General features: G+C 41.1%; 4 protein-coding genes across 8 annotated transcripts in view; 3 read left to right on the top strand and 1 right to left on the bottom strand.

The window, feature by feature from the left end:
- The first annotated feature begins 263 nt into the window (after nt 1–263).
- LOC113152861 lies at nt 264–11,439 on the top strand. The gene is made up of 6 exons (XM_026346340.1): nt 264–343; nt 519–962; nt 2,874–3,043; nt 4,071–4,404; nt 4,493–7,382; nt 8,351–11,439. Exons 2-6 carry the CDS (start codon nt 530–532, stop codon nt 11,187–11,189), a joined length of 6,666 nt encoding a protein of 2,221 aa, XP_026202125.1. The 5' UTR covers nt 264–343; nt 519–529; the 3' UTR covers nt 11,190–11,439.
- Nucleotides 11,440–13,550: 2,111 nt separating this feature from the next.
- dcun1d4 (DCN1, defective in cullin neddylation 1, domain containing 4 (S. cerevisiae)) lies at nt 13,551–17,611 on the bottom strand. Of its 4 annotated transcripts, XM_026346149.1 has the most exons (12): nt 16,510–16,634; nt 16,308–16,387; nt 16,144–16,214; nt 15,997–16,036; nt 15,714–15,801; nt 15,421–15,509; nt 15,188–15,258; nt 14,856–14,947; nt 14,624–14,732; nt 14,100–14,204; nt 13,844–13,946; nt 13,551–13,735 (listed from the first exon to the last, which is right to left on the bottom strand). In XM_026346149.1, exons 5-12 carry the CDS (start codon nt 15,782–15,784, stop codon nt 13,680–13,682), a joined length of 696 nt encoding a protein of 231 aa, XP_026201934.1. In that variant the 5' UTR covers nt 15,785–15,801; nt 15,997–16,036; nt 16,144–16,214; nt 16,308–16,387; nt 16,510–16,634; the 3' UTR covers nt 13,551–13,679. The 4 variants fall into 4 exon arrangements, with proteins under 4 accessions (XP_026201934.1, XP_026201932.1, XP_026201935.1 ...); XM_026346147.1 differs by lacking the exons at nt 16,308–16,387; nt 16,510–16,634 and adding an exon at nt 17,499–17,611; XM_026346150.1 differs by lacking the exon at nt 16,308–16,387 and having other exon boundaries at nt 16,510–16,652.
- Nucleotides 17,612–19,690: 2,079 nt separating this feature from the next.
- ociad2 (OCIA domain containing 2) lies at nt 19,691–23,151 on the top strand. Its single transcript, XM_026344787.1, has 7 exons — nt 19,691–19,985; nt 20,111–20,195; nt 21,489–21,542; nt 21,654–21,701; nt 21,790–21,931; nt 22,248–22,322; nt 22,625–23,151. The coding sequence occupies exons 1-6, from the start codon at nt 19,914–19,916 to the stop codon at nt 22,318–22,320; spliced, it is 474 nt and encodes a 157-aa protein (XP_026200572.1). The 5' UTR covers nt 19,691–19,913; the 3' UTR covers nt 22,321–22,322; nt 22,625–23,151.
- Nucleotides 23,152–23,448: 297 nt separating this feature from the next.
- The window catches only part of fryl (furry homolog, like), a 62,362-nt gene continuing 60,322 nt past the window's right edge, over nt 23,449–25,488 (top strand). For both annotated transcript variants that reach the window (XM_026345043.1, XM_026345042.1), the window contains exon 1: nt 23,449–23,600. The gene's annotated coding sequence lies outside the window, so the exon portion shown is untranslated. The remainder of the gene's footprint in view (nt 23,601–25,488) is intronic.

Below are 25,488 nucleotides of genomic sequence, written 5' to 3'. Positions count from 1 at the left end.
GTCTCGAGTGTTTACATGGTCATTTAAAACCATAAAAGAATACTTGCTTTGTTTTATTGTCTAATAGAATGTGCGGCCGGGGCATGGTTCTCTTCGCCATAAATTTTCAGGATCAGGGTTATCTATCACTCATAGAGAGGAAAACAATAACAGTAAGACATTAACCAGACGTGTAAATGATTGAATGAATCACAGAATGGCATCTCTGCGTAGGTTCATGTTAACCTAGACGCAGCAGAATCCACTTCAGACTTTGATCAACTGCTGGAGACAGAGTTAATACACTGAAAGCACTTTGGGTGCTAAAGGCGATTTTCTAGTCCGTCGAAGAGTGTCAACGCAGGTGAGTTTTCTTATTCACGATAAAAAATGTGTTGGAACAATTTTGATTTCAGCCTTTTAGCAATGGATTTAATGATTTTAGTAGGTGCTGTACAAAATGAGAATGTCTAATGGTAAGAAGTGATTTTCTGTGTTATTTTGATGAGCTGTCATTCACGATGTATCTGTGCTTTCAGGAGGAGTAGTGATGGCAGTGGCACGGAGATTGCTGTTGGTTGCTGTGCTGCTTTTCATCTCTTCTGGGCTCCACTGCTCCTCTCCCTTGCCTGCCTGTCCAGAGTCATGCTCCTGTCAGAGAGCTCCCCTGTTGAACTGTTCTTCCTCTGGCCTCTTCTTGGTACCCAAACACATCCAAGACTGTGTCACCGATCTGGACTTGTCGCATAATCTCCTCAACTCTGTAACACTCCTTCGACCACATCGTAATCTCAGGAATATATGGCTGGGGAATAACACTATCACACACTTGTCTCTGTGCATAGAGAGAAACCTGGGGACTCAATATGTCAGAGATAGACGTCTACGTCGCTCGAGACCTTGGATCAGAGAGTGTGTATCTTGGGCCCCCACCCTGCAGCTGCTATCTGTTGAGAGAAATCAACTACAGCAACTCCCAGAGGGTGAGTCAGTGTAGTATAGTCATATACTTTACTGTATAAAACACTGTTACAGCACAATAACCATTACTTCCACTGAGAAACATTTTAAAAAATGACAGCTCCTCACTGCAGGCAGGTTAACAACTCCTGATGTTATTTACTAAAATCAATAATCTTTGGGGTTTTGTTTTGGTTTTTTGATGAATTTTATAAGCTCTAACTTGGACTGGCCTTATTTGCCTTACATAGACTGATAGTATGTGACTGAAGTTGAGAAAAGTTTAAAGGGCAATTGGCTTTTAGTTTAAATAGAATACAACTCATTTTGGACACCCTAAGTTTGGACAAACCAATGGGAGTCTAGGTTGGACTAGGTTAATGACAGGTTTTCTCTTTTATGGTTAGATTTTGCTGCCTTGGAGCACTAAAACTTCAAATACAGGAAGAGTTTAAAAAGAAATCACTTCATCAGCTTTTGCTAGTGTTACCACTCTGCAGCTAACCTCAGGTAACTGGAGTGCTGTGTCTTTGGTTTCGCTTTTACCTGTGTTGTCAATAGAGATATGTAGTTTTGCAGTAGAACAGCTCCTGTCAGTGTTACTTTGTAAGATTATTTATGTCCTTATATCCTATATTTTTTTTTACTAGTAATCATCATTTTTAGATGATTGTAGTGGAAGCGTAATATTTGTAATATACAATATTAGTAAAAGTTGAAAGTAGCTGAAATGGAAATACTCAATACGAGTAGCTACAATATATCAAAACTGCAGTATAGAACAGTACCTGGGTAAATCTACTTAATTACTTAGTTGTACTGCTGTCAACACACATGTATAGTACCTGTACAACAGAGTGGTCCTACACTGTATAACCGTCTATCCATTCTCCATACCACTTATGTGCCACATTGATAGTATATCAATAAAATAATTAATTTTTATAACATCATTATATCTTCATCCATTAGATCACATAAATTGCACAAGAATTTGTGTAAGACATTATCCTGCACGGTATGATAATTGCACTTTATCCTTGATGAATATAAGTGAGTCAGACCTAATAAAGGGATCCACCTCACAAGCCTATTGTTTGCCAAATTTTGTCCAAAAAAGGTAATGTGCTCTAGATTATGTGGTGTAATATTGTTTATCTTTAGTACTTTGCTCTCACAAATGATTAAACATCCCCACATAATTACACCGTAGAGCTGTTAGCCAGTCACAGTTTTATTGACATTCCAAAGAAAGGTGTAAATAGCCAATTTAACCACTTTTAAGTTTTCTCCGGCATCACTTATTAGAATTCCATCTGATTGGATTAACACGTGGGTTTTAAAGGAATGCATTCACTGTTCTTCTTTTAAAGGCTTGTATGGGCAGCTCATTTACTTAGCAAGGGATGTGTTGACAGTTGTAGACTTCTTGCCTGTTTGGTATTCAACTCACAGAACCCTCAGTGCCTCTCTAATGAAGCACAGACCCACAGTGCCTTATTTCAGCCCAGCAGTCTCAGGGAAATTGTCTTAGGCTAGTGAAAAGCAGGAGACAGCAGAATGAGCAATGCAGAAATATTTGGGATCATATTGTAGGAGTGTGGCAGTGAAAGTGAGCCAAAATAATTTAGATTCATAAACCAGGCAAGCGGTGTTGGACATTTATTACATTATTCCCTATCTAGAACTTCATTCAGAAAGAGGGTTAAGTTTACATTATATGATCCAAATGAATGAATTCATAGTTAAAAAAGAATGTTTTTGATCCTGAAATGTTAACAGTACAAGACGGAAAGAGCAAGAGACAAACACACTTGTTTATAATCACTCAAACTTGTAACTTGGAAAATTTCAACTTTTTTCTGGAGCCACTTTATTACAGATAATGTTCATTTTCAATTACAGTTCATTACTGTTTTTGTTTTTTCATCCAGGGCTTCAAGGTAGTGAGTTCTTACAGGTTTTGCAGCTGTCCTTCAACAGGATCTCATCTCTACGTCCAGGAGATCTTAGAGACCTTCAACAACTGAAAGAGCTACATCTACAGCATAACCTGATCACAAGTCTCCATCCACAGATGTTTCAGGATTTAGCCCAGCTCAGGGTAAGACAGGGTAAACTCAACAATGCCACAAATTTATGTAATTTTCATAACTTTTAGAAAAGGATTCTGTAGTTAAGATATAATATTTTAGTGATCCATGCATGTTGACAGATTTAAATTTTGCCATTTAGAAATAGGGAAACAAAATACAACTTAAAAAATATAGACAATAGGAGAAATGGGATATTGTCACTTTTTTTTTATGTCTTACATTAAAGAAAATCAGGAACATGGTAAATGTGGGTTATTTTGTGTTGTGCCCCGAACCACAGGTGTAAACACACAACTAGGCGTACAAGTGTAAGTTTTACATTCATGTATTACAATTTCATGTTTAGTTCTCTTTCAAGGAGGCAAATGTGTTACACTGAAGGACAGTGACGTGTTTAATTTCACCACTACATGCAACTTCCAACTGGTTAATGCAGCAAAAATACTTAATCTGTTAGATGTTTTTATCTAAAACAACTTACAAGTGTAAAGGACATAAACACATGAACAACTTGTTCGGTGTCCTGCTCAAGGATTATTCAATATGGAGTACGTGGGGATCAATTGCAATCTCTGCAGTTGGTCAACAACTCGTTTTGCCTACTGATCCACAGCCTGCAGTCACAGAGCCTGTGGCCTGTGCCTACAGATACACAGCCAAATATCATAACATAACTCATTCTGTTGTCTGCATATTGGTCCAAGGCCATGTTGTTCATGCAAGACTAGCCATGTACATAGCACATACATACATGTGTGCAGTAAGTAAACAATTTGAAATACATTTTTGATAGATATACTTACATTTCCAACTTCTATATAAGGTAAAAAACAAAATCCAACTTTTTTTTTCATTTTCTGTATTTTATTACAAAATATAAAAGCAATCATTTGGGTTTTGGTTTTGTTATTTAAAAACAACTATTTGTTGGCTGCAAATTACCTGGACCCTTAGGTGTAATTTATTGGATTTATCTAGTTCACAGATTACATGTCTTAACATGTGTTTTATGTTCCTACTGTGTCCCCCTGAAAGGTCCTTGATCTGAGCTTCAACATGTTGACCAGCCTTCATCCTTTGATGTATCTCTCTCTGCGTAACATTGGGGCAGATGTAAGGCTGTATGGGAACAGGTGGCAGTGTGACTGTAGCATGCGCAGTCTAAGAAGGAGGATGGCCTATGACAACAGCAGAGGCCTGCAGACCTGGACTGTCTTGTGTGCTTCCCCTTCTATCTTCTCAGGCAAAGACCTGTTACAGTTGGAGGAGGATGACCTAAACTGTTTAAGTACTGACAACATGCAAGTGCTCCATCGAGATGTGACGGTCTATAGCGGCTCTGAGATACTGCTGTCTTGCTCTACACAAGGTAACACAGTCCAAAAAAAGTTAAATAGCTTAATACATATAATAATGAAAGTCGGTTCAACTGCATGTTAATGTTGTCTTTTTTGTAGACTCAGTGTGGTGGACACCCAGTAGTCAGGCATCTCTGAGCCAAACTCAAACTGGTCTGCTCATCAATGACATCACAGAGAGAGACGCTGGACTGTATGTGTGTGTGTCTGAAGACCACAGAGTTTTATCTGTTTTTAACCTCCAAATCAGTAAAATAAAAGGTACAAGAAGAAACACAAGAAGCTTACCCAGAAGCACCCAGCAAATAATCCCACGAGACAGCCTAAACAGAGTGGGCCAACAAAGGAATCAGGCACAGTCTAACCTGACTCTGGCTGTGTGTCTGTCTGTTTTCATCACATTTCTGGTAGCCTTTATTCTTGGAGTTCTAGCAAGACCCTGTATTGATGTTCTTTGCAAAAGGCTCACTAAAAAGAAAAGGTCATCTGCAACCAACTCAGGGACCCCTGCAGAACAACAACAACAATATGACAATGAGGCCTTCTCCAGTGGTGAAGAACCAGGAGAAATACCAACTCACAGGGAAAGGAGAGTCACATTTAGCACTGTAGACTTCAGAGAAGACATCAATGTACAATATTATGATGCTGTAGCCGGTGGCAGTCAGGAAAGCATCAATGATGAGGCAGTGTTTGTATGTGAAGTGGCTGTGGAGGATAAGCGTGCAGCTGGAGTTTCAGGAAGTAAAAACACCTTAAGACAGAGTACCCCAGAGAATAAGCAGAAAAATCACAACATGGAGTTTGAACACATCCCAGACCCTGATGAGCTGGAGGAAACAAGAAGCTTGTCTTCACGCTCTGACTCTTCACTGTCTGACAAAGTAATAGAAGAAGACCAAATGACCCAAGGTGACAGCACAATACCCAAGTATTCCCAGCTGGCAAAGGACTCAGTTCAGCAGAGACCTGATTTCTCAACAGCTACAAAAGTAGAAGTGCCTCATATTTCCATTGAGGGCACAAGTGAAATTCACAGATTTCCTTCTGAGCCATTTGCAGACTGGTCGCCACATACAAATGACATCATCTCAACAGACCTTGATGACCACCCATGGCAGGAGAATGAAGAACAGTTTGAATTTAGCGATTCTGTTCGGAGCACATCCGCAAGGTCCAGCATTGTGTTGGGTTCTTTCACTGATGCGGCACCCACTTCTGACAATCAGAAGAAGGATGATATGTCCAGCTCAAGTTCATATGTCAGTGAGGATGAGCCTACACATTACACTGTAAACTCAGACCGAGAGGAGGAAGAGAATATAGAAAGGAACCACAAAAATGTTGATAACAGATATGGTGCACAAAGGCCTCCACTGAGGCCAGAGCACTCTTTATCTTCAGATTCCAGTGACAGTGATGATGAACCAATGCAATCCAAAGTCAAGCAAGGAACAGACAAAGAAGAGGGAAAGGAAAAGTACATTTCTGAAAATGACAAACCAAGCAGCCGGATAGTTCCAGTGGAAAGTGGTATAAGGGACAAAGCCCCTTCGCTGGGCTCTAATTCATCTTCTAGTAGTGACAGTGAGGACGAAACAACATTTCACACTGAGAAACCAACAAAGACTGTCATTGGTGGGCTTCCATTGGAAAAATCTCCAACAGTAAGTCCGAATTCCATAACACAGTTGCCTGCTGTAAATCTTGAGGAAATTCCTCGAATTAAAAGACGTTTAGACATCAAAGCACAATCACTAGGCTCTGATTCATCTTCTAGTAGTGACAGTGAGAATGAAACAATATATCACACAGAGATACCAGGCAAGGTGGACATTGTGGAGCGTCCATTGCAAAATCCACACCAAAGGTGGCCTGTCCTAGATCCAAACCCCAACGCACCATCAACAGCTTCAGAATCATCTTCTAGTAGTGATAGTGAGGATGAAGCAGGTCACACAAAAACCCAGAGGCCAGGAAAGGTGGACATTGCAGGAATTCAAGAATCTCCAACATTAAGTCATAATTCCAAAGTACATTTTCCTGTTCTAGATCTTGAACATATTCCTCACATTAAAAGACGTCTTGATATCAAAGCACGATCACCAGCTCCTGATTCATCTTCAAGTAGTGATAGTGAAGATGAAACAACAGATCACACAGAGAAGCAGAGGCCAGTAAAGGTGGAAATTCCATATCGACAATCTGAAGCTGAAAGTCATGATCTAAAAACAAGTTGGCCTACTCTCGATCTAGAGCATACTACGAGCATCAAGAGGCGACTAGATATCAAAGCACCATCTCTGGCTTCCGATTCATCATCTTCCAGTGACAGTGAGGATGAAGCAACAAACTGTATAAAGAAAAAGGAGCAAGGAGAGACACACATGGGGAGGCTTCCAGTTGAAATATCTCAAACTGTAAGACATGAACCAGAGACACGGTGGCCTGCTCTTGATCTTGAGCATACAACAAGCATCAAGAGGCGTTTAGACATTAAAGGGCCATCACCAGCCTCTGATTCATCTTCAAGTAGTGACAGTGAGGATGATGTTACTGACCTCACAGAGAAGCACAGGCCAGCAAAGCCAGACATTGCAGAGCTTCCACTAAATGATCCAGATACAAGGTGGCCTGCTCTAGATTTTGATCGTTTACCTCGCATCAAGAGGCGTCTAGATATCAAAGTGCTGTCACCCCATCCTTATTCATCACCCAATATTGAGATAAAGGAAGACAAAATTTCCAAAATAAAGAATTATGACGAGGTACACGTGACAAAACCTCCATATCAACAATCTGAAGGAGAAAGTTATGATCTAAAAACAAGTTGGCCGGCTCTTGATCCGGAGCATACTACAAGCATCAAGAGGCGACTAGATATCAAAGCACCATCTCTGGCTTCTGATTCATCATCTTCCAGTGACAGTGAGGATGAAGCAACAAACTATATAAAGAAACAGGAGCACGGGGAGACAGACACAACAAGGTTTCCAATTGAAATATCTCAAACTGTAAGACATGAACCAGAGACACGGTGGCCTGCTCTTGATCTTGAGCATACTACAAGCATCAAGAGGCGTCTAGACATTAAAGGGCCATCACCAGCCTCTGATTCACCCTCTGATTCAAGTAGTGACAGTGAGGATGAAATTACTGACCACACAGAGAAGCACAGGCCAGCAAAGCCAGACTTTGCAGAGCTTCCACTAAATGATCCAGATACAAGGTGGCCTGCTCTAGATTTTGATCGTTTACCTCGCATCAAGAGGCGTCTAGACATCAAAGTGCTGTCACCCCATCTTTATTCATCACCCACTATTGAGATAAAGGAAGACAAAATTTCCAAAATAAAGAAATATGAGGAGGTACACATGACAAAACCTCCATATAAAAAATCTGAAGGAGAAAGTTATGATCTAAAAACAAGTTGGCCGGCTCTTGATCTTGAGCATACTACAAGCATCAAGAGGCGTCTAGACATTAAGGGACCATCACCAGCCTCTGATTCATCTTCAAGTAGTGACAGTGAGGATGAAATTACACCAGCAAAGCCAGACATTGCAAAGCTTCCACTAAATGATCCAGATACAAGGTGGCCTGCTCTAGATTTTGATCGTTTACCTCGCATCAAGAGGCGTCTAGATATCAAAATGCACTATCACCCCATCTTTATTCATCACCTAACATTGAGATAAAGGAAGACAAAATTTCCAAAATAAAGAATTATGGCGAGGTACACGTGACAAAACCTGATCTGAACCAATCTGAAGGAGAAAGTTATGATCTAAAAACAAGTTGGCCTACTCTTGATCTTGAGCATACTACAAGCATCAAGAGGCGACTAGATATCAAAGGACCATCTCTGGCTTCTGATTCATCATCTTCCAGTGACAGTGAGGATGAAGCAACAAACTATATAAAGAAACAGGAGCACGGGGAGACAGACACAACAAGGTGGCCTGCTCTTAATCTTGAGCACACGACAAGCATCAAGAGGCGTCTAGACATTAAGGGACCATCACCAGCCTCTGAATTACCCTCTGATTCAAGTAGTGATAGTGACGATGAAATTACTGACCACACAGAGAAGCAGATGTCACCAGTAAAGTTGGACATTGCCAAAATGCCACCGAATGATCCAGATGCAATGTGGCCCACTCTAGAACTTCAACGTATTCCTCACATAAAAAGGCGTTTAGATATCAAAGCACTATCACACCCTCCGGATTCATCTTCTAATAGTGAAATGGTGGAAGAAAAACTAACCCAAATAAAGAAACATGAACAAGAGGCAGTACAAATCACAAAACTTCCATTTCAGAAATCTGAAGCAGACAGGCATGATCCAGAAACAAAATGGTCAGTTCTTGATCTTAAGGCCACTACCAGCATCAAAAGACGTCTAGATATCAAGGCACCTTCACAGGACTCGGACTCATCGTCTAGTAGTGACAGCGAGGATGAAACAACACAGCACATAGGTAGACTAGAAAAGATGAACACTGTAGAGCTTCCTTTGCAAAATTCTCAAAATATAAGTCATGATCCAGAAACACAGTGGCCTACTGTAGATCTTGTTAATATTACTCGCACCAAAAGGCGCTTGGACATCAAAGCCCTATCACAACCTCATGATTCATTGTTAAGTGGTGAGATTACTGGCCATACAGTGGAAGGACAAAGAACAGATGTCAACAAAATTAGTCCCTACCAATCATCAAGTTGCTCAGATGAAGAAGAGGGTATGGAAAATTTAAGCAAGCCACCAGTAAAAGTAATGTCAGATCCAGATCCAAGATGGCCTGAACTTGATCTCATCAGTGCCAACCGCCTCAAGAGGCGCCTGGATATTAAGGTACTTAAACCCCCTTTTGGGTCATCCTTCAATAGTGACAGTGACATTGGAACTACAGACCTTAAAGTGGAGAGTGACAGAAGTGATCACAAGGATGTAGGCATCACAAAAAATGAGCAACAGACTTCAGATAAACTGAAGCTGGTAACCCCCCACATCAACAGGCGGTTGGATATCAAAGCAACATCACCACGATCAGATCTGGGTGTTAGCAGTGTGTCTGTTGGCTCCCAACAGTCTGGATCAAATTCTTCCAGCAGTGAGAGTGAGGATGAGAAAACAAATCTCAGTGCCACAATAGGAATCCAAGTACCTGCTGTATCAAAAGCCTCAGAAAAGGAGTTCATAAGGTCTTCAAAAACCCCACTGATAAGCAATTCTAGCAGTCCAAAGTCTGACCATAATATCAAATTGGAAAAGTATACTCTTATTACAGATAACTCATTATCAGTGCCAACAAATGATAACAGCAACACAACACCAGAGATAAACCCAGAGCTTCAATCAAGGTGGGCCACTATGAATCTTGGCATCTCCCGCTTCAGAAAGCGCCTTGACATCACATCATCTCCTTCCTCCTTCAGCAGTGAAAATGAAGGGAAAAGAGGGAGGGCAACATCTCGGCTGCCTGTTGTCACTGACAAACAAGCATCCGAGAATCGCAACTCACAGAGCAAAATTCAGGAGGTGGAGAGAAAGGATGGGGTAGAGCTCAAAAGCGAAACATCAGGAGTGGCTGTAGAGTCTGACTCAATGTTGCCTCAGCTGAGTCTCACCAACATTCCCGTTGTTAAAAGGGCTTTGGATATCAGAGCTCCATTACAAACAGAATCATCCTCCAGCAGCAACAGTGATGATGAGACAACCCACCACAGTGTCCCTGACCTGAGTCTTGGTTTCTCACGCATTAAGAGACGACTTAATATCAAGGCACCAGCCCCAGAACAAAGTGATTCCCCATCTTCCCACAGTGAGGGTGAAAATGAGGTGAAAATAGACACTGCAAAAGAAAGTAGATATGCATCAAATATGTCAGGAATGACAGAGAATGAGCCTATAATCACTTACAGGCGTTTAATTATGAAAGCGCCATCACTCCCTAGTAATTATCTCACCTCCAGCAGCAGAAGTGAAACTACACACCATGCTGAAATGGTAACTGATGCACAAGACGGTCCATCCCATATAGTGGGAGACAGAAATGAATCTCTTTACCCAAGGAGAGTGCAGAGCATAAGCTTTGGTGATGTAGTAAAGAAAAGGACTGACCAGTCCAGAAGCACCACAGATGTGGACTTCCCACCTGAGATACGGTGGACTGGCATCAATCGTCATTTCTCTGACCTTACTGGCTCCGGTTCAAGGAGACAACTGGATGTAGACTTAGAGTCTCCACAGCAGCCTCCTGCCTCCACCAACTTTGACAACTCAACCAGCGTCACAAAGGAAAATATGAGGATCTTTTCTGACGAGAGGAGAGAAAAGAAAGGCCTCAGTGCCCTAAAAATCATGTCAACAGAGAGACAAAAGTGGGACACAGACAATAAGGCATTAGACAGAGCTTCTACTCTATCTGATAACCATGGTCCACATGATGAGACCAGTGTTAACCTTCACAGGTCTAAGGAGGACATCGAGTCCCTCGCCAAAGAGCCATTATCACAATTTCATCGTTCCTCTACAAGAGAGGGAAGAGCTGCAGATTTGTTGTATGGTATTCCCCGCTACAGGAGGCATGACACTGGAGATACTGAACCGCCACAGGACGCTCCACCTCCTGTTCCGGCAACACCACCACCAGATGAGGCAGTTGAGCTTACGTGGAGATCCCCACAGAGGAACAAGCTAACCAGAACTATGGAGGAGTCTTCTTCACTCACGGCACAAAACCTGGCACTGTACTTTGATTCCTCAAACATGAATATCACAGATGTTTAACAGATGATTAGCATTGTTGTTTAATATTCGGTTTTAGCTGCGAATGACAGAAATATTGTGAATCATGTCTGATTTTATAAAGCATGAGTTATAAATAGCAATAATTTTTGTGTATCTGTTGCAAAGTAGACTGAATGGTATATTTATCTTTTAGATTTTCCTTATCTTTGTGAATCACTTCTTTTATAAGGAATCAATTACTATCAAAAGGTTTCTGTTATCAATGTTGCCAAGAGAATCAGTATCAGTGTAATGGTCATGCATTATTAATTATTAAGATATATTAATAAATCTATGTCTGAAATATATATTGCTGAGCTTTCATTTGTAGGTACATGTATCTAAATGTCAGTAATTTGATGTCTATGATGTACTTAATGTTTCCAGATTACAGACAAACCATTAACTAAATATCAGCCAGTAAGTTAATAAACCTTTTTATTTATGTATATAGACATAGGTTATAGTGAAAACAAACATGTAGACACTTACATAGTTTACATACATATATACAGTTGGGACAAGGCTGTTCATCCTCCTGCACTGTCATGGGAGAAAAACACTTATCTCTACTCAGTATTTGGTAAGTAACAAAACAACTACCTCTTCGATTTAATGCTCATGGTCAAAGTATTGTAATGACCACAGAAACTTTCATAAAGTTTCAGCTGCCGTGGACTTGAGTGACACAAGAGCCTTTGTATCTTCACACCAGATTTCAATGTGTATTTAATGTGTATTGTGACCGAGTGCTGCAAAAGATTCAAAACAAGTAATACACTATCAATAAATTAAATCTGATCTTGTATGCTGGCTGCAGCTTTACAGCATGTGTGAGGATGTGTAAGATGAGTAAATGCAGGAGGGAACCCCTGTTCCACCGTGAGGTTACAGGTGTGTTTCCAGGTCTTAATATGCACAATCATGTTGTTCATCAGAATTAAGATAACATGACTGTGAATATCAAATTAAGCACAAAACACTTGCACAAATTCCTGTACAAAACAAAAATGCGATTGAAAAACATTTTCAAAAAATCTCATCCATTCACAAAAGGCTCTGTTGGAGCATGCATGCAAATATTAAATCTTCTGACGATTCAGCATCACACCACAGCCAAAGACAAAAATGTATACATGTGTTACAAGAACATTATACTAGGCGAAAGGAACAGCATAGCATCATCACAGAGTTTCAAACTGTCAGTGTCCATTGTTTTGATTTGATCCTACTTGGGTGGTACAAAGCAAAGCTTCCAGCAAACCTACTTTCCTACTTAGCCTAAAGGACCATGTCCTGAGAGGGTCACTGGTCTTCCACTGTAGTTACATTAACACTGTCAGTGTTGGGGGAGATGCTACTAGTAAGACCTGAAACTATCAGTGGACTAAGGAAGACAAAACAGATGCCACATATCAAGACAAAATGGACACCAACTAGCTCTATGTCAACTTTATAACACAGCCCAAACAGTCTGAATTCATCCTGAAATAATCCCTGACCACTCAGTGTGTCTGTGTGTGCATGAGCATGTGTGTGTTGTATGTGTTCTCACACGTGTATATACATTTGGGTTTGTTGGTATGTGTGTGGGACACACAAAGCGACTTCCAAGGTTTGAGGCACGATAATACTCTTACCTACACAACGTAGATACATAAATTGGTCATGAGACCAATAAATGCTGATCAGAGCACTAGTGGCTCACCGCTGTACTGAAATAAGAGTTAGTAAGCAGCAATGCTGATTTGTTTGGTGTTATGAGGTCTGAAGCCTTCACGGGGTTAGCAAACTGTTAGCATTATCCGGAGCAAAACAGCAGGAGGGAACAAAAACTGGCACACATCACTAGTAAACAGCACAGGCATTAGAAGCCCGCGATCAACCATTTGACACCGTGTGCTTCTTGAAGAACACATATCAAACTCAAAATATGAGAAACAACAGTTAGTGCCATCTGCCCAGAAAAGCTTAAGTTCAAGTTCATTGCAGGGATCTATAATATTTAAATGTGCCCAGGTGAAAGTGACCCTGTTTAAGACTCAGACATGATGCATTAATGTTCACTTCTGTTGGTTTCTCTGTGCTGAAGATAAGGGGCGAGGAGTGATGCTCCACACAATACCATTTCGCTCCCGTCATCCTTGTATGACACCATGTTATCCTAACACAGACAGCAATATGACATGTCACAGTGAGAGAGAGCAATGCCACTGGGGATTGCTGCAAGCTTGCCCACTATGCAACTTCGGTAGGGAACATAACTCCACAATGACAGCTCTCCGCCTCCTGGCTCTGGGCAGCATGCACCTATGCTGCAAACCCAGCGCCCCCACCCTAGCCCACCCACCCACAGCCCGAACCCCTCCTTTAACAGGAAGCACCCTCAGTGACTGCTTTACTATTTTTGTATTGTTTACTTATTGGTTGAAGATTCTCATAGTTGTCGTTGTCACAGTTGGATTTTTTCCCCCCCATTTTGCTTTGCAACTATAACATCTGTCTTTCCTTGTACCATTCCACAAACTCGTCCAACAAAACTGGCCCTGATAAAAAGACAGGAGAGATGTTGACAGATTAGAAAACTTTTACTTGTGTAACACCCACGTGAAAAGACATCTGTCACAGTTTAATGCAGATACGTGTTCACTTACAGGCACCATCCTCGTCATAGTTACTGAGGTCCAGGTTGATTGTCCTGCTGAACTCTAAAACATTGCACCACTGGTCTTTGTTGATGACTTTGTACTTGGATTGCTGGGGAATAATACATGAATGTTTTATATTAATGCAAAACCACATTTAGTTTTGGCAAAGCTATTTAAAGGTCAAACTGAACTTATATACAAATTACTACATGGGACATATTTGATAAATGTTGTAGAAACAACATCTGAAAATGATGCTTACCTCTAGAAACTGATTAAACACGGGGAACAGAGGCCATGTCTTTCCCAGAAGAAGCCCCAGCATACACTTAGCTGTGTTCAAGTCCAAACTCCTCTGATCCTTTTCCTTTTTTATCAATGCAAAAAATGTCAGCCACAGTTTAACCAAAGCACACTAGTAAGTCACTCTCAGCAACACTGTTATGTCCCATACACATAACAGGCTGAATTCCTTAACCCATAACTGTTACTGTTAATAAAATACAACATTGTCGCCTGTGCATGAGTGAAAAGTCAGGCTGTGTAAACAGTCTACACACTTGACAAGTGCTTTCCCACTCCAAGACAAACTGGAAATGATCTTGACCTACTCCAAATGTCAAGAGAGGTTTTACAAGAATTTCAATCAGGTATATTAAGCAAACAACTGTGTCCTATAGGAATGTCACAAGTTAACTGTGCTGGATATGTTTTAGGGATTTTGTGTATGTGAGCTTTGTCCCAGAAAAAAGGAAAAAAAAAAAAAAAAAACTTTGCTTGACTCACCCGAGCAAAATCAAAAGCATATCTATAAATGAGCTTAAAACTGGTGCTGTCATTTAGGACAGATCTCAGGTAGTCAAGCGAGTTCCTCAGTCTTTCTGTGGAGTCGCACCTGACAACAGCAACAGAGAATTAAGGTTACTTCGAAAAAAAGGAAAGACAGTGAAAACGGCAAAGATACAATAAGCCTTGAAAACAAGATGATAAAAGATGAAAGTAAGTTTTTCTGACGTACTGTAGTGAGCCCATGCCTCTCAGCCACTCCTGGAGAGTGAAATATCCCATACTCTGGGCATCCAGCTTCCAAGCAAGAACCAACATCACCACCTGGGCACAAACAAGAACCTTTATAGCTGCAGATATCCTAAAATAAAAGATTTGTCACTCCATATCATTAATCAATGGAAGTGACAGGGGTATTACATGTCAAAAACAGAGAGACAGCCAAAGTAGTGTCTCAGAGTGACTTGCTTAGTCAGACTGCCAGCAAGAGGAGCAACAACAACAACAACAAAAAAACTCAAACTGCAAAGCGTAAATATACAAAATGCATAAAACCTTGCTTACATTCTCTGGCTCCACTCCAATGTCCTCACAGAACTTCTCCATGCCCTCTGGACCGACCACATCGTCACAGCCTGTTTTAGACAGTCAAGTGTGAAGCCACATATAGTCTCGATTTCACACGTAGAGCAAAAACCTATGACACTGATCAATGGCTGGATGTGAATAAACTAACAGTGTGTGACGCTGTGAGTGGAGTGATTGCTGGTGGCGTGCTTTAAAATATATTAGCTCACCTGCATATTCGTAGAACCACTCCAAGCATCTTTTACTGGAAAATGTCTCCTCCTCACGGATTTGTGATGTTTCGTGCTTTCTAAAAACACTGTAGATGGGGAAAAAACTGCTTTGGTCACAAGCTCAACATTAGTAATAGTAATTTAAAAACCATTTTACTAATATGATGAAAGCCTCTTTGCAAAACACAACTTTTTTAATAAGCAACATAAGTCAGGTGCGACTGCATAACATACTGAGTGGTACTACTAAAGTGCTCATTTATTTCATCTTTAACAAAGTAATGTCACACCTGTCCTGACGACTCTTCTTCGCTGACATGTCATCTCCAGCAGAAGGTCTCCTCTTTTTCCTAGGAGGCATGGCTCTAGAGCAGCAAGCTAGAGGAGGAGAGGGACGACAGCAGGATGGTGGGTTAATTGGAAGCAATAGATAGATGATGCATAGGTTTATATTCTCAAAAAGCTGCCTGTCCAATTCGGAAAGACACATTGCCTTTGCATTAGGTTCATGTAGGGCTGTCTAGTAATGTCAGTGTTGTTACAGTGATTATAAAACACACAAGTATTTCTTACCTGAGGGGTGAGTATCCTGTCCAACGTCTTCTGTCAGGTTCTATCAAAACATATAGACACCAAATGCTTGTGAGCAGGACATGTAGATACTTAACCCTTACTCATACAAAAAAATAAAACATATACAAGCTGCTAATATGTATTTACCAGCCTATGCAAGGTGTGGTGGATCTTATGGATGCTGGCCAGTGTAGTCAAGTGGGAATTCAGCGGAAAATCTATTTCCACAGAAAAACACAATGCTTCAAACCAAACTTAAAAGCTGACACAAGGGTACAAGAAGGTGACACCATTATAGCACCAACACAAACCTATGATTTAAATCCCACGTATTGCAGTAAGCAATCAATATAGTGTATATTCTACAGTGCTCAGAGGACTTCGACAGGATCTGTAGTTCAAGGGTAAACGTTTCAGAAAACGACACAATAACATCTCCCACGAATGAGGGAGTGACACACTGCATTCCTCGAAAGACATGCAAACTCGAAATTATTTGACAATGCATGCTACCTTGTCTCCAAATTACATGTGTGTATTCCTGGTAAGAAGGTGTGACAAAAAAAAAAATAGCTGTGTTTGTCTAAAGGCCAGAACCAGACACAAACCAACACACTGCCGAGCAGATAGCACTAGCTGCATACCTAAAATAGCAGTGCAGACGCGCAACTTGCACAGAGTTTACAAAGTATCTGGAGAGTTGGGAGCATGGGCGTTGTAGTCCATTTCCGTCGAAGAGGCCATTAAGCCCATCGCTCTGGCTTGTATAATAAACTACAATTCCCAGGCCTTAACAAAACAACTATTCCTTTCAGACCCCTCTACCCCCCAACATTTACACCAACTGATTGAATGCATTTTTCATTGTTTAAAAAAATCTAACATTATGTGTCTACTAGCACTAAAGCGTTGCGCAGACGTTTTGCAGCAGCTACTGTAGGTGCCGCAAAGCTCGACAGCACTACTGCAGCAGGCAAAGAAAGATGTTTTACACAACTGCGTCACAATTTTCATTCTCTGTAACAGTCCGCAGCTAAAAGGTAAATTGACCGATTTACTCAGACATAAGGTTGGTGCCAAATCCGAGTTAAAACGCACAGTTCGGCGTCAGTAATGATGACTATAAAGAGCATATAGTAGCGATTACCATCGAAAACCCTCAAGATTGAACTAACGTCGACTGCATTCAGCTAAGCACCTCTAACGCCACACAAATAATAAGTCCAGGAAAGCTGCCGAAAGAAAAGTAGCCGCCTGTATGCCAAAAACAACTGAAATTACACTAGCTATCCGTCCTTTGTTGTCGCCCTAAACAGCACTGGCAAATACAAAGAGACCAGCAAATAGCACGGAATTCATGCGTCCTCATCAAATCCCACAGAACCACGGGCTAAAAGTACATGTAGCATCACGGGGCGGCTGTTTGCTTCCTCTCGGTAAACTGTGCAACATCCCTGATCTGCTCAATTCGACGCAGAAAGCCTCTAAACGTTACTACTTACTTGCCGCATCAGAGTGCATTTTTATGAAACATACAACTGTCTGTGGGAAGTCCGCAGACCGGCCAATAGGCGGGTCCTGCGCACGTAGAGCACGCCCGCGGACTGTGATTGGAACGGAGCCTCCGTGCGCCCCGCCCCTGTTGGCTGCCGATTGGCCGCGGCGGAAAAAGAAATAGACCCCGCCTCTATGTGAATGTGATTGGTCAGAGGCCGCAAAGCGTCCCGCCTCACGGACACAGTACCGCTGCTTTTCATTGGTTGTCAGGGCTTGGCGAGCACGTCCATCACCAGAATTTCCTCGTGCAAGCCTTCAACCAGCCCACGATGGGACGTGATTGGTCAGTGATCACGGGCTGACCTCCCAGTGTACCCGCTGTTTGGGTTGGTTTGATGACGACCCAGGCGGGGACAGGCTGGTGGGGTGCGTTTGGCCGTGTGAGGAACTGTCTCAGGTCTCATTTAACCAAAACCGTGCCACGGACCACCGTGCGCACCTACACGGCTGCAATGGCTGGTAAAGCCACAGTGGTGAACTGTCAGTTGAACAATTAAATACAATTTTACTTAAAATATATTGTCTGCCATTGATTTCAAAGGGATACTGAGTTTTTATTCCATCACATCTATTTCACAGTTAATATAAATTTTTAAAAGTCTTCTCCAGCCCATCCCAAAGGTTCTCAATGGGGTTAAGGTCTGGACTCTGTGGTGAACAATCTATGTGTGAAAATTATGTGTCATGCTCCGTGAGCCACTCTTGTCATCTTGGAATATGCCCGTGTAATGAGGGAAGAAAAAATCCATTGATGGAATAACCTGGTCATTCAGTATATTCAGGTCGTCAGCTGACCTCATTCTTTGGACACATAACGTTGTTGAATCTAGACCTGACCAACTGCAGCAACCCCAGATCATAGCACTGCCCCCCCAGGCTTGAACAGTAGACACTAGGTGCATCACTTCACCCGCCTCTCTTCTTACCCTGATGTGCCAATTACTCTGGTAAATCTAGACTCATCGCATGACCTTCTTCTATTGAACAGTTCTTAACCCAGTTTTAGTAGTTTCATCAATCTCCTTAGATGTTTTCTTTGTTTGATTCATGTCAATAATTTGACCCTTCTGAAACAGTTTAACATCTTTACCATGACCACAGGATGTGTCTTCTGACATGGTTGTTTAAGAAATTAGAAGCTACTCACTCCATCAGTTAGGGTTAAATAACTTGTTGCCAGCTGAAACATAATCATCCATGCAGTAATTAACTAGTGGGAAGCTCTTACCTATTTGTTTAGTTAAATAATTACATTTGTTCCAAGAGGTGACCTTTTTTTACCCAACTACTACTACCCAAAATAGTTTACATTAACTCCACCACAATGAATGCCACTAAAATTCTAACTATAAATGTATTTCAACCAGTAAACAATGAAAATGATATTGATGCATAGTGAAAAAAAGACCTTGTACCTAACTAAATAACTGCAGTAATCTCTTTTAAAATGTCTTTGAGTAAGATAGTGAATCTGTGCCAGACGCTCTGACTTGACAATAAACCATTCTTTGATTTAACATGTTATAACCACATTGCTGTGACCTATAAAGAAACGGGTACTTGACATTTGGCAAGTATGCACAGGTGTAAAAACAACTCTCAAGATAAGTAAGTATGTGAAACTACAGTGTTTTCCCCATTAATCACATAACATATTCTGTCCTACAGGTTCCAGTTTCTCACCTCTGTACATCTATGTATGTGCACTGAAGACACACATTTATGCCGTAGTTCTGTCTGATGACGTGTATTAAGGGACTTTATATGAATGATGAATTCACATCAGGGGCAAGACAGATGTAGTTAGCCAAATTCAGTCTATGTCTGTTAGATCACCATTTGCTGGCTTATAAATAACCTACTAGAGCAAACATCTAAGTAGGACTTTCCCAACAATTTTACAGTATGAATGTTAGGGAAAATTTAATTAAGTTGTAAAAATGTTATTTTTAGGTCTGATGAATTCAGTAGAAATAAATACAATTAGTATATTTTCATGTCACTTTGTACACAGCACAAGTCAGAAGAGCGTGCAGTTGTGGCGCAGTCGCACTAAGGGATAGGTACGTTTGATTTCTACGTGCTGACGTAGGACGTTGTTCATTTAAATACAGCAGCAAACGGAGTTACAAGAAGTTAAATCATACAAACACAGATCACATGTCTACCGACGGACTTTAAAATCCTGTGAAACGGCCTTTACAAGTCCTCTAGTGTGTGTGTGTGTGTTATTTGGGCGGAGTTTCAAACTGTCGGGGAGGAGCGTTTGCAACTCCTTCGAGTCGAGACAGTAAAGGTGAAGTAGATGCAGCCTGAGAGCTTCACAGAGCGAGTTTATAAAGGAGCGCAGCAAACTCATCATGAGTTCACAAACCACCGGAGACAGAGACAGAGCAGCGAGGACAGAGACAGCAGAGAAGGGATGGTTCAAGGTGAGACGGCGAAAAATGTTGTGTGGTGTCACTCATCTGACGCAGATATAATATCTAACGAGTCCTGTGTGTGTGTGTGTGTGTGTGTGTGTGTGTGTGTGTGTGTGTGTGTGTGTGTGTTGTAGTGTCCACTGAGTGATCCCCACGTTCACAGAGATGAGGTGAGGAAGGTTTGGAAAGAATGCCAGGAGGAGAGTTTCTGGTACAGGGGTACGTCCCACACAGGCCACCATTAACACACACACACACATACACACACACACACACACACACACACACCTACAGATGTGGTGTTAAAGTTATGCTATATTTACTTAACGCCGTGTGTTTACAGTCTGTGGAGAATTCAAGCTGTGCAGCCTGAAAAAACTGTCTCCTGACATTAGGAACTATTCACATCCCAAAAACAACTCCAGGGTCGGACCAAAGGCAAAACGTCCCAAAAGGAGACATGAATGAAAGTTCCCAAAAAGACAGTTTCTTAAACAGAAATACGATGTTTCAAAAAGGAGTCAGGGGCATGAGGGCAGATTAGACTGATGCAAGCCGTCATCATCCACTCTCCACATCCCCCCACCCTCCACTCACTCTCACACACCTAGTTGGGGCAGGGCTCCACTGTGAAGTAAAACTGCCAGTCATGGACTCCCACACAGTTGTTTGCATTGTATATTCATGTTTTATTGTTAGGTGATTACATTTGACATTGACATTTGCCCGTTAACCTACTTTCAATATGTTTACATATGTTTCATCAGTGAGGCGTGGATTTAGAAACGTACTGAATTTCTTAAAATGAAATTCAAGACAGACTGAAAGGGAAAAACAGACACACCGTGTAGACTGTGGTCTGTGCCTCCTTATCATTATTAGTAAGTACAAACTCCAATACAACAAAAGAAATCTCGTTTTGGTGCTATGTCCAGGGAGTGTCCTGAAGTCACCCACAAACTGCCAGTCATGCACACCTGCACAGTTCTTACGACACTGTCGGCCTACAGTTATGGTGGTAGGGTGAGAGTTACTCACAGTGGACCGTATCCAAAACAGATAATACCGTTTGGATTTCCAGCATTAGCTGTTTGTGTTTGCTTGACTGAGCAGCTGAGATTAAAGTTCCACGGACTTAAAAAGATCTTTGTTTAACGTATCAGCGCTTTCTCATCCTTCCACTCACACAGCCAGCCATGCAGCTGCTGCCTGTGACCTCCACATGCACTTGTACAATCATGTAACACTAGAAATGAGAAGTTTACGGAGAAGAAATTGGTGCTGTCCTCCTCTTTGAAATTACTCGATTCATTGAGCAACAATTCGCTCATCCATAATTTACCAGTGCTCTGAGCAAAGCTCAAACAGTTCAGTTAGTATTTTGAAAAGATGTTATGAACTGAATTTTATTCTGACTCTTGCAGTATGTCTCCATGTGTGTACTACAGTATGACTTTCATCAGCTCCAGCCCATCATTTTATTTTTACTTACTGATTTATTTATTTCTTTAGCTCTTCCCTTCTCTCTGGGCAGCATGGCTGTCACCGGAGGTCTCATCTACAGTGGTAAAGCACTGACACTGAAACACTTTTATTCCATCTTATCTCAATGACACATAAAACCACCATTTAGGTTAGTATCCCATTCAATTTAAATGTAGTTTTATTTCCGTGCAGGTATTTGGAAGTTGTCTAAGAGATTTGGTCCCTTTCCAAAACTAGCAGGTGTGTTGGGCTTCAGTTTATAAGCATCATTTACTGTTTTTGACAATCCTTCAGCAATCACTTGTCTCTAACTATCATATTTTTTCAGTTGCTGGAATCCTTGGTTATGCAGTGGGAAAAGCATCTTATGTTGGAACTTGCCGAAACAAGTTTCATGAGCTCGGCTTTGATAATGGACCAGGATTTGGATCCTGGTCTGGAAGACGTTGTCTTGAGTCTCCTGGACAAAGGTGGGGAAAACGCTTAATTTATAGATTTTATTATTACATTGGATTCAGCATTACAGCGGTAAGTTACTACTATGCACATATTCTGTTAAAAACATAGTCTCGAAGAAGCATGAATTAAATATAATGTTTTGATACAGCTTACTTTTTTGTCATCCTCATAGGAGCAAACAAATCAAGACTGTTTAATTTTATTCACGAATTTCCTGCCTTTACACTAACGTTTTCAACTTTTAGTGTGACCGCTCTAGCCATTAAAATGTGTTATCTTTAAGAAGAGGAAAGATACTGTATATTTCCTATCACTATCTCCTAACAGATCGTGCCAGCATGTATGTGAAGAATGTAAGAAAACAGCTCCAGCTGCAGCTGCAGAACCAGTGAAAAGCTAAAGGTACATGGGTCATATATTGACAGAGCTATCAAATACATACATATATTCAGCACAACTCTGGAACCGTTAATATGCAAATTAGTGCATGGTTTAGATAATTTAGCTGCTACTGGCTGATAAAAATGTATAAACTTGTAAAATAGCTTATCATAAAGAATGGCAGACCTGCCAGTGTAATCAGTGTAAAACGATTTTGGCCACACATGCTAAAGTATTTGTGTGTATTTTTTTTCTTGTGTTGAGTTTGTACATAATATTTTAAATGCATGACTGCTCGGTTCATGTATGTCTTGGTTTTCCAGCCTCATCAGTCACCAAAGAACTCCCAAGGATGGACTGACTGTGGGGATCTATCAATGGCATTTTCTCTGTTTTATAAATGTCATAAATACTATGTATAAATTTGTAGAGCTGCTGCACTGGATTCCATTAGATTTTACATGTGCTTTAGTACCCAGTGAGTAAATGCTTTATATTTTTTCCTGTGAAACAAAGCACAGAATTGCCACTAAGGGGAGCCAATGTCCTTTCATTCAAACTGTAGATGTGTTCTTAGATTTTCATGTTGTCTGAAATGTATTTTTAAATGTAATGATTAACAACACATCTGAAATCATATTTAATGCAGTATGACCCAGATCCTTTGTAGGATTTGACAAATACATTAATACACCTAAAATAAAGTCCCCATATGTGTGTTATAAACCATTTATTATTTTGTGTATACTTGTAACAAATGCTAAATGGGAAGCACAATTGTAACCATGAGTTCTACAAATAACTTTTACAACAATAAAAATGTATTTGTGTGTGATGTAGCCGTCAAACACATAGTTGCATCTTCCTTTAAATGTGGCTTCGGTCCCGATCTGTCACCTTTTCATTTGCATCTCAGCTCCTTTGAGTACCCGCCTGCGGCTGAATGTTTCGGTGTATACCGGTCAGCATAAGAAGTGCACCCCATGTGAATGTCACCCTCGCTACGTCACCCAATCAACAGGTCATTTTCTCGTGATTGGCAGGTTTTCAGTCAAATAGAAAGGCGCGTTGTTATGTAGGCGTACAGTACCGCACCCAATCACAATGAGGGAGGCGGGACAAGCAGGCCGCCGTCTGTTCTGACAGTGGAGCTCTGAAACAGAGCGAGAAAAAAAATCCCACCAGTGCCCAGATCCTGCCCATGGAGGAGGGCCAGGACGGAGAAGCCTGTTCGGCAAAGCAAAAGAACGCCTGCAAGCTAGCGACCTAGCTCAAGTGAAGGGAGAGGAAACTAAAGTTGTGAGTAACACCAGCTCCACGAATATTGCAGTCATTGAGGTCACGGCGGTTGCTGTCTGATGTAGTTAACGTTGGCTTACGTCAAGTTCCGTGATCAACTTTGCCGTTAAGGGTAACGTTAGCTTTCCAACTGGCTGAGGCACCAAAATTGGCTGCCGCAGCGTGCTAAAAGGAGTTTGGCTTCCCTGCTAGTGTGAGTTAATCGCATAGCTTCCTTGCAAGTTAAATCTTAAGCACATTACAGGTCACCGTTGTCATATACCTTCATTTTATCTCTGCTAGAGAGCTAGCTGTGCTGTTAACATACTAACGTTAGCATGTAAACGTTAACTTGTAGTTGACAACTGGCTCTTTAGCTAACCTACACGAAGTTGTTGCTGCTAGCTAGGTTAGCATCCTGTTTTTAACATTAGCTAGCAGCTTTCTCGTTATACTATCAACACCGGGCTAATTGCTAACTAAAAAAAAGCTACCGTGAGCGTTTACCCACAGCTCGTCAGTCATTTTTTTCTTTTTGAGCAGTGTTTTGTCTCTGTAGTAAACACTAATGGTGTCAGACAACAAAATTATCAACAAAACTGTTTGGGGTGTTCAAGATATCCGCATTGTCAAAATAATCGCACGTAGACCAGATAACTCTAGATGTATCTGTGACATGAAACATTTAAGTAGAACTGCGTCATAAAAGAAAAGTTCTGTTTATGAGAGGGTAAACTAGGAGGGACTGAGCCCTTATGCCAAATCGTGGTGGTTCCTATGCATTGGCATAAAAGTGAGAGAACTGTCAGCTTTTCATCTGCCAGTCCTCACAGGACTTGGTTCTCTGTGTTCAGAGTGCATCAGACATACAATGAAGTATTTGTTCGTTTTCTGTAGACACCCAAGCAGTGACACTTGGATATAGACAGAGAAGAATCTGTCACTCTGTTATGTGACTGGAAGTGGCCAGATAAAGATGCGGAAGAAAATTCTGTGTTCACTCATGATCTCACATAAGGACTGAAATGTTTTCTAGAGTTAGAGTTGTGCAGTTAGGAGATGACACAAAATTGTACTTTTTGCTCATCTGCGTTTTATTTTTCTCGAGATTCATGTAAGTGTGCTACTGCAGTAACAATAACACAGAGTTCAAACATTTTATTTACAAGTCTTTGTGCTGTACATTCTCAGGTGCATGAGACCGATGCAGCTGGTGACCCACCCTTTCCTTTGCCCCGTGTCCCTGCCAGGATTAGCTTGTGATGGCAGTACAGATTTGGAGTATATTCTTGTACATAGATAAAATAGAGGGGATCCCCTTAATTGCAGATGTCCATCTATCTGTGATTATCTGGGACATAACTCCAGTGAATTTATGTGTTCGGCTAAATCTGGTAAGACATTAATGTCATTGATAAGTATGGGGATGAAAAACCAAAGTCTGTTAAACACCCCCACAGTAGCCCTTGACTAAGCTGCCCCATGGAAGGATTAACTGTTAACTCAGCATTTCCCAGGTGAATACAGAAAAATTATGTAATGGCAAAACAATCTCAGTTGCTAAATTTGACTTGTTTTTGTTAAACAATTTAACACTAATCCAGCAACATTTTTTTTCTGTAGAAATTGTGCTGGATCTTGTATGTTTGAACTCTGCAGCTGTGATCAGTTGCTGCAGGTTTCTAGTTGTCATATTTCCAATGGCCAGCACATTTTGAACTTTTGTCTTGTAGCTTATGGTTCTTTATTTATTTATTGTCATTTTGTAATCTGGAGAAACTAAATATCGGGTGCCCTCCTTTACATGGTCTTGAAACTTGGTACAAAAACAGTGCCTGCTTCAATGCCTGTCGGCCTCTCAGGTCTTTACCTTGTTCCATATAAGGAGTTATGCAGTCCTGGTTTACCT

This window comes from Anabas testudineus, chromosome 4, assembly GCF_900324465.2.
Source record: "Anabas testudineus chromosome 4, fAnaTes1.2, whole genome shotgun sequence".
Lineage (NCBI taxonomy): Eukaryota > Metazoa > Chordata > Actinopteri > Anabantiformes > Anabantidae > Anabas > Anabas testudineus.
The sequence above is the reverse complement of the archived record's forward strand: the minus strand, read 5'-3'. Positions and strand labels throughout refer to the sequence as shown.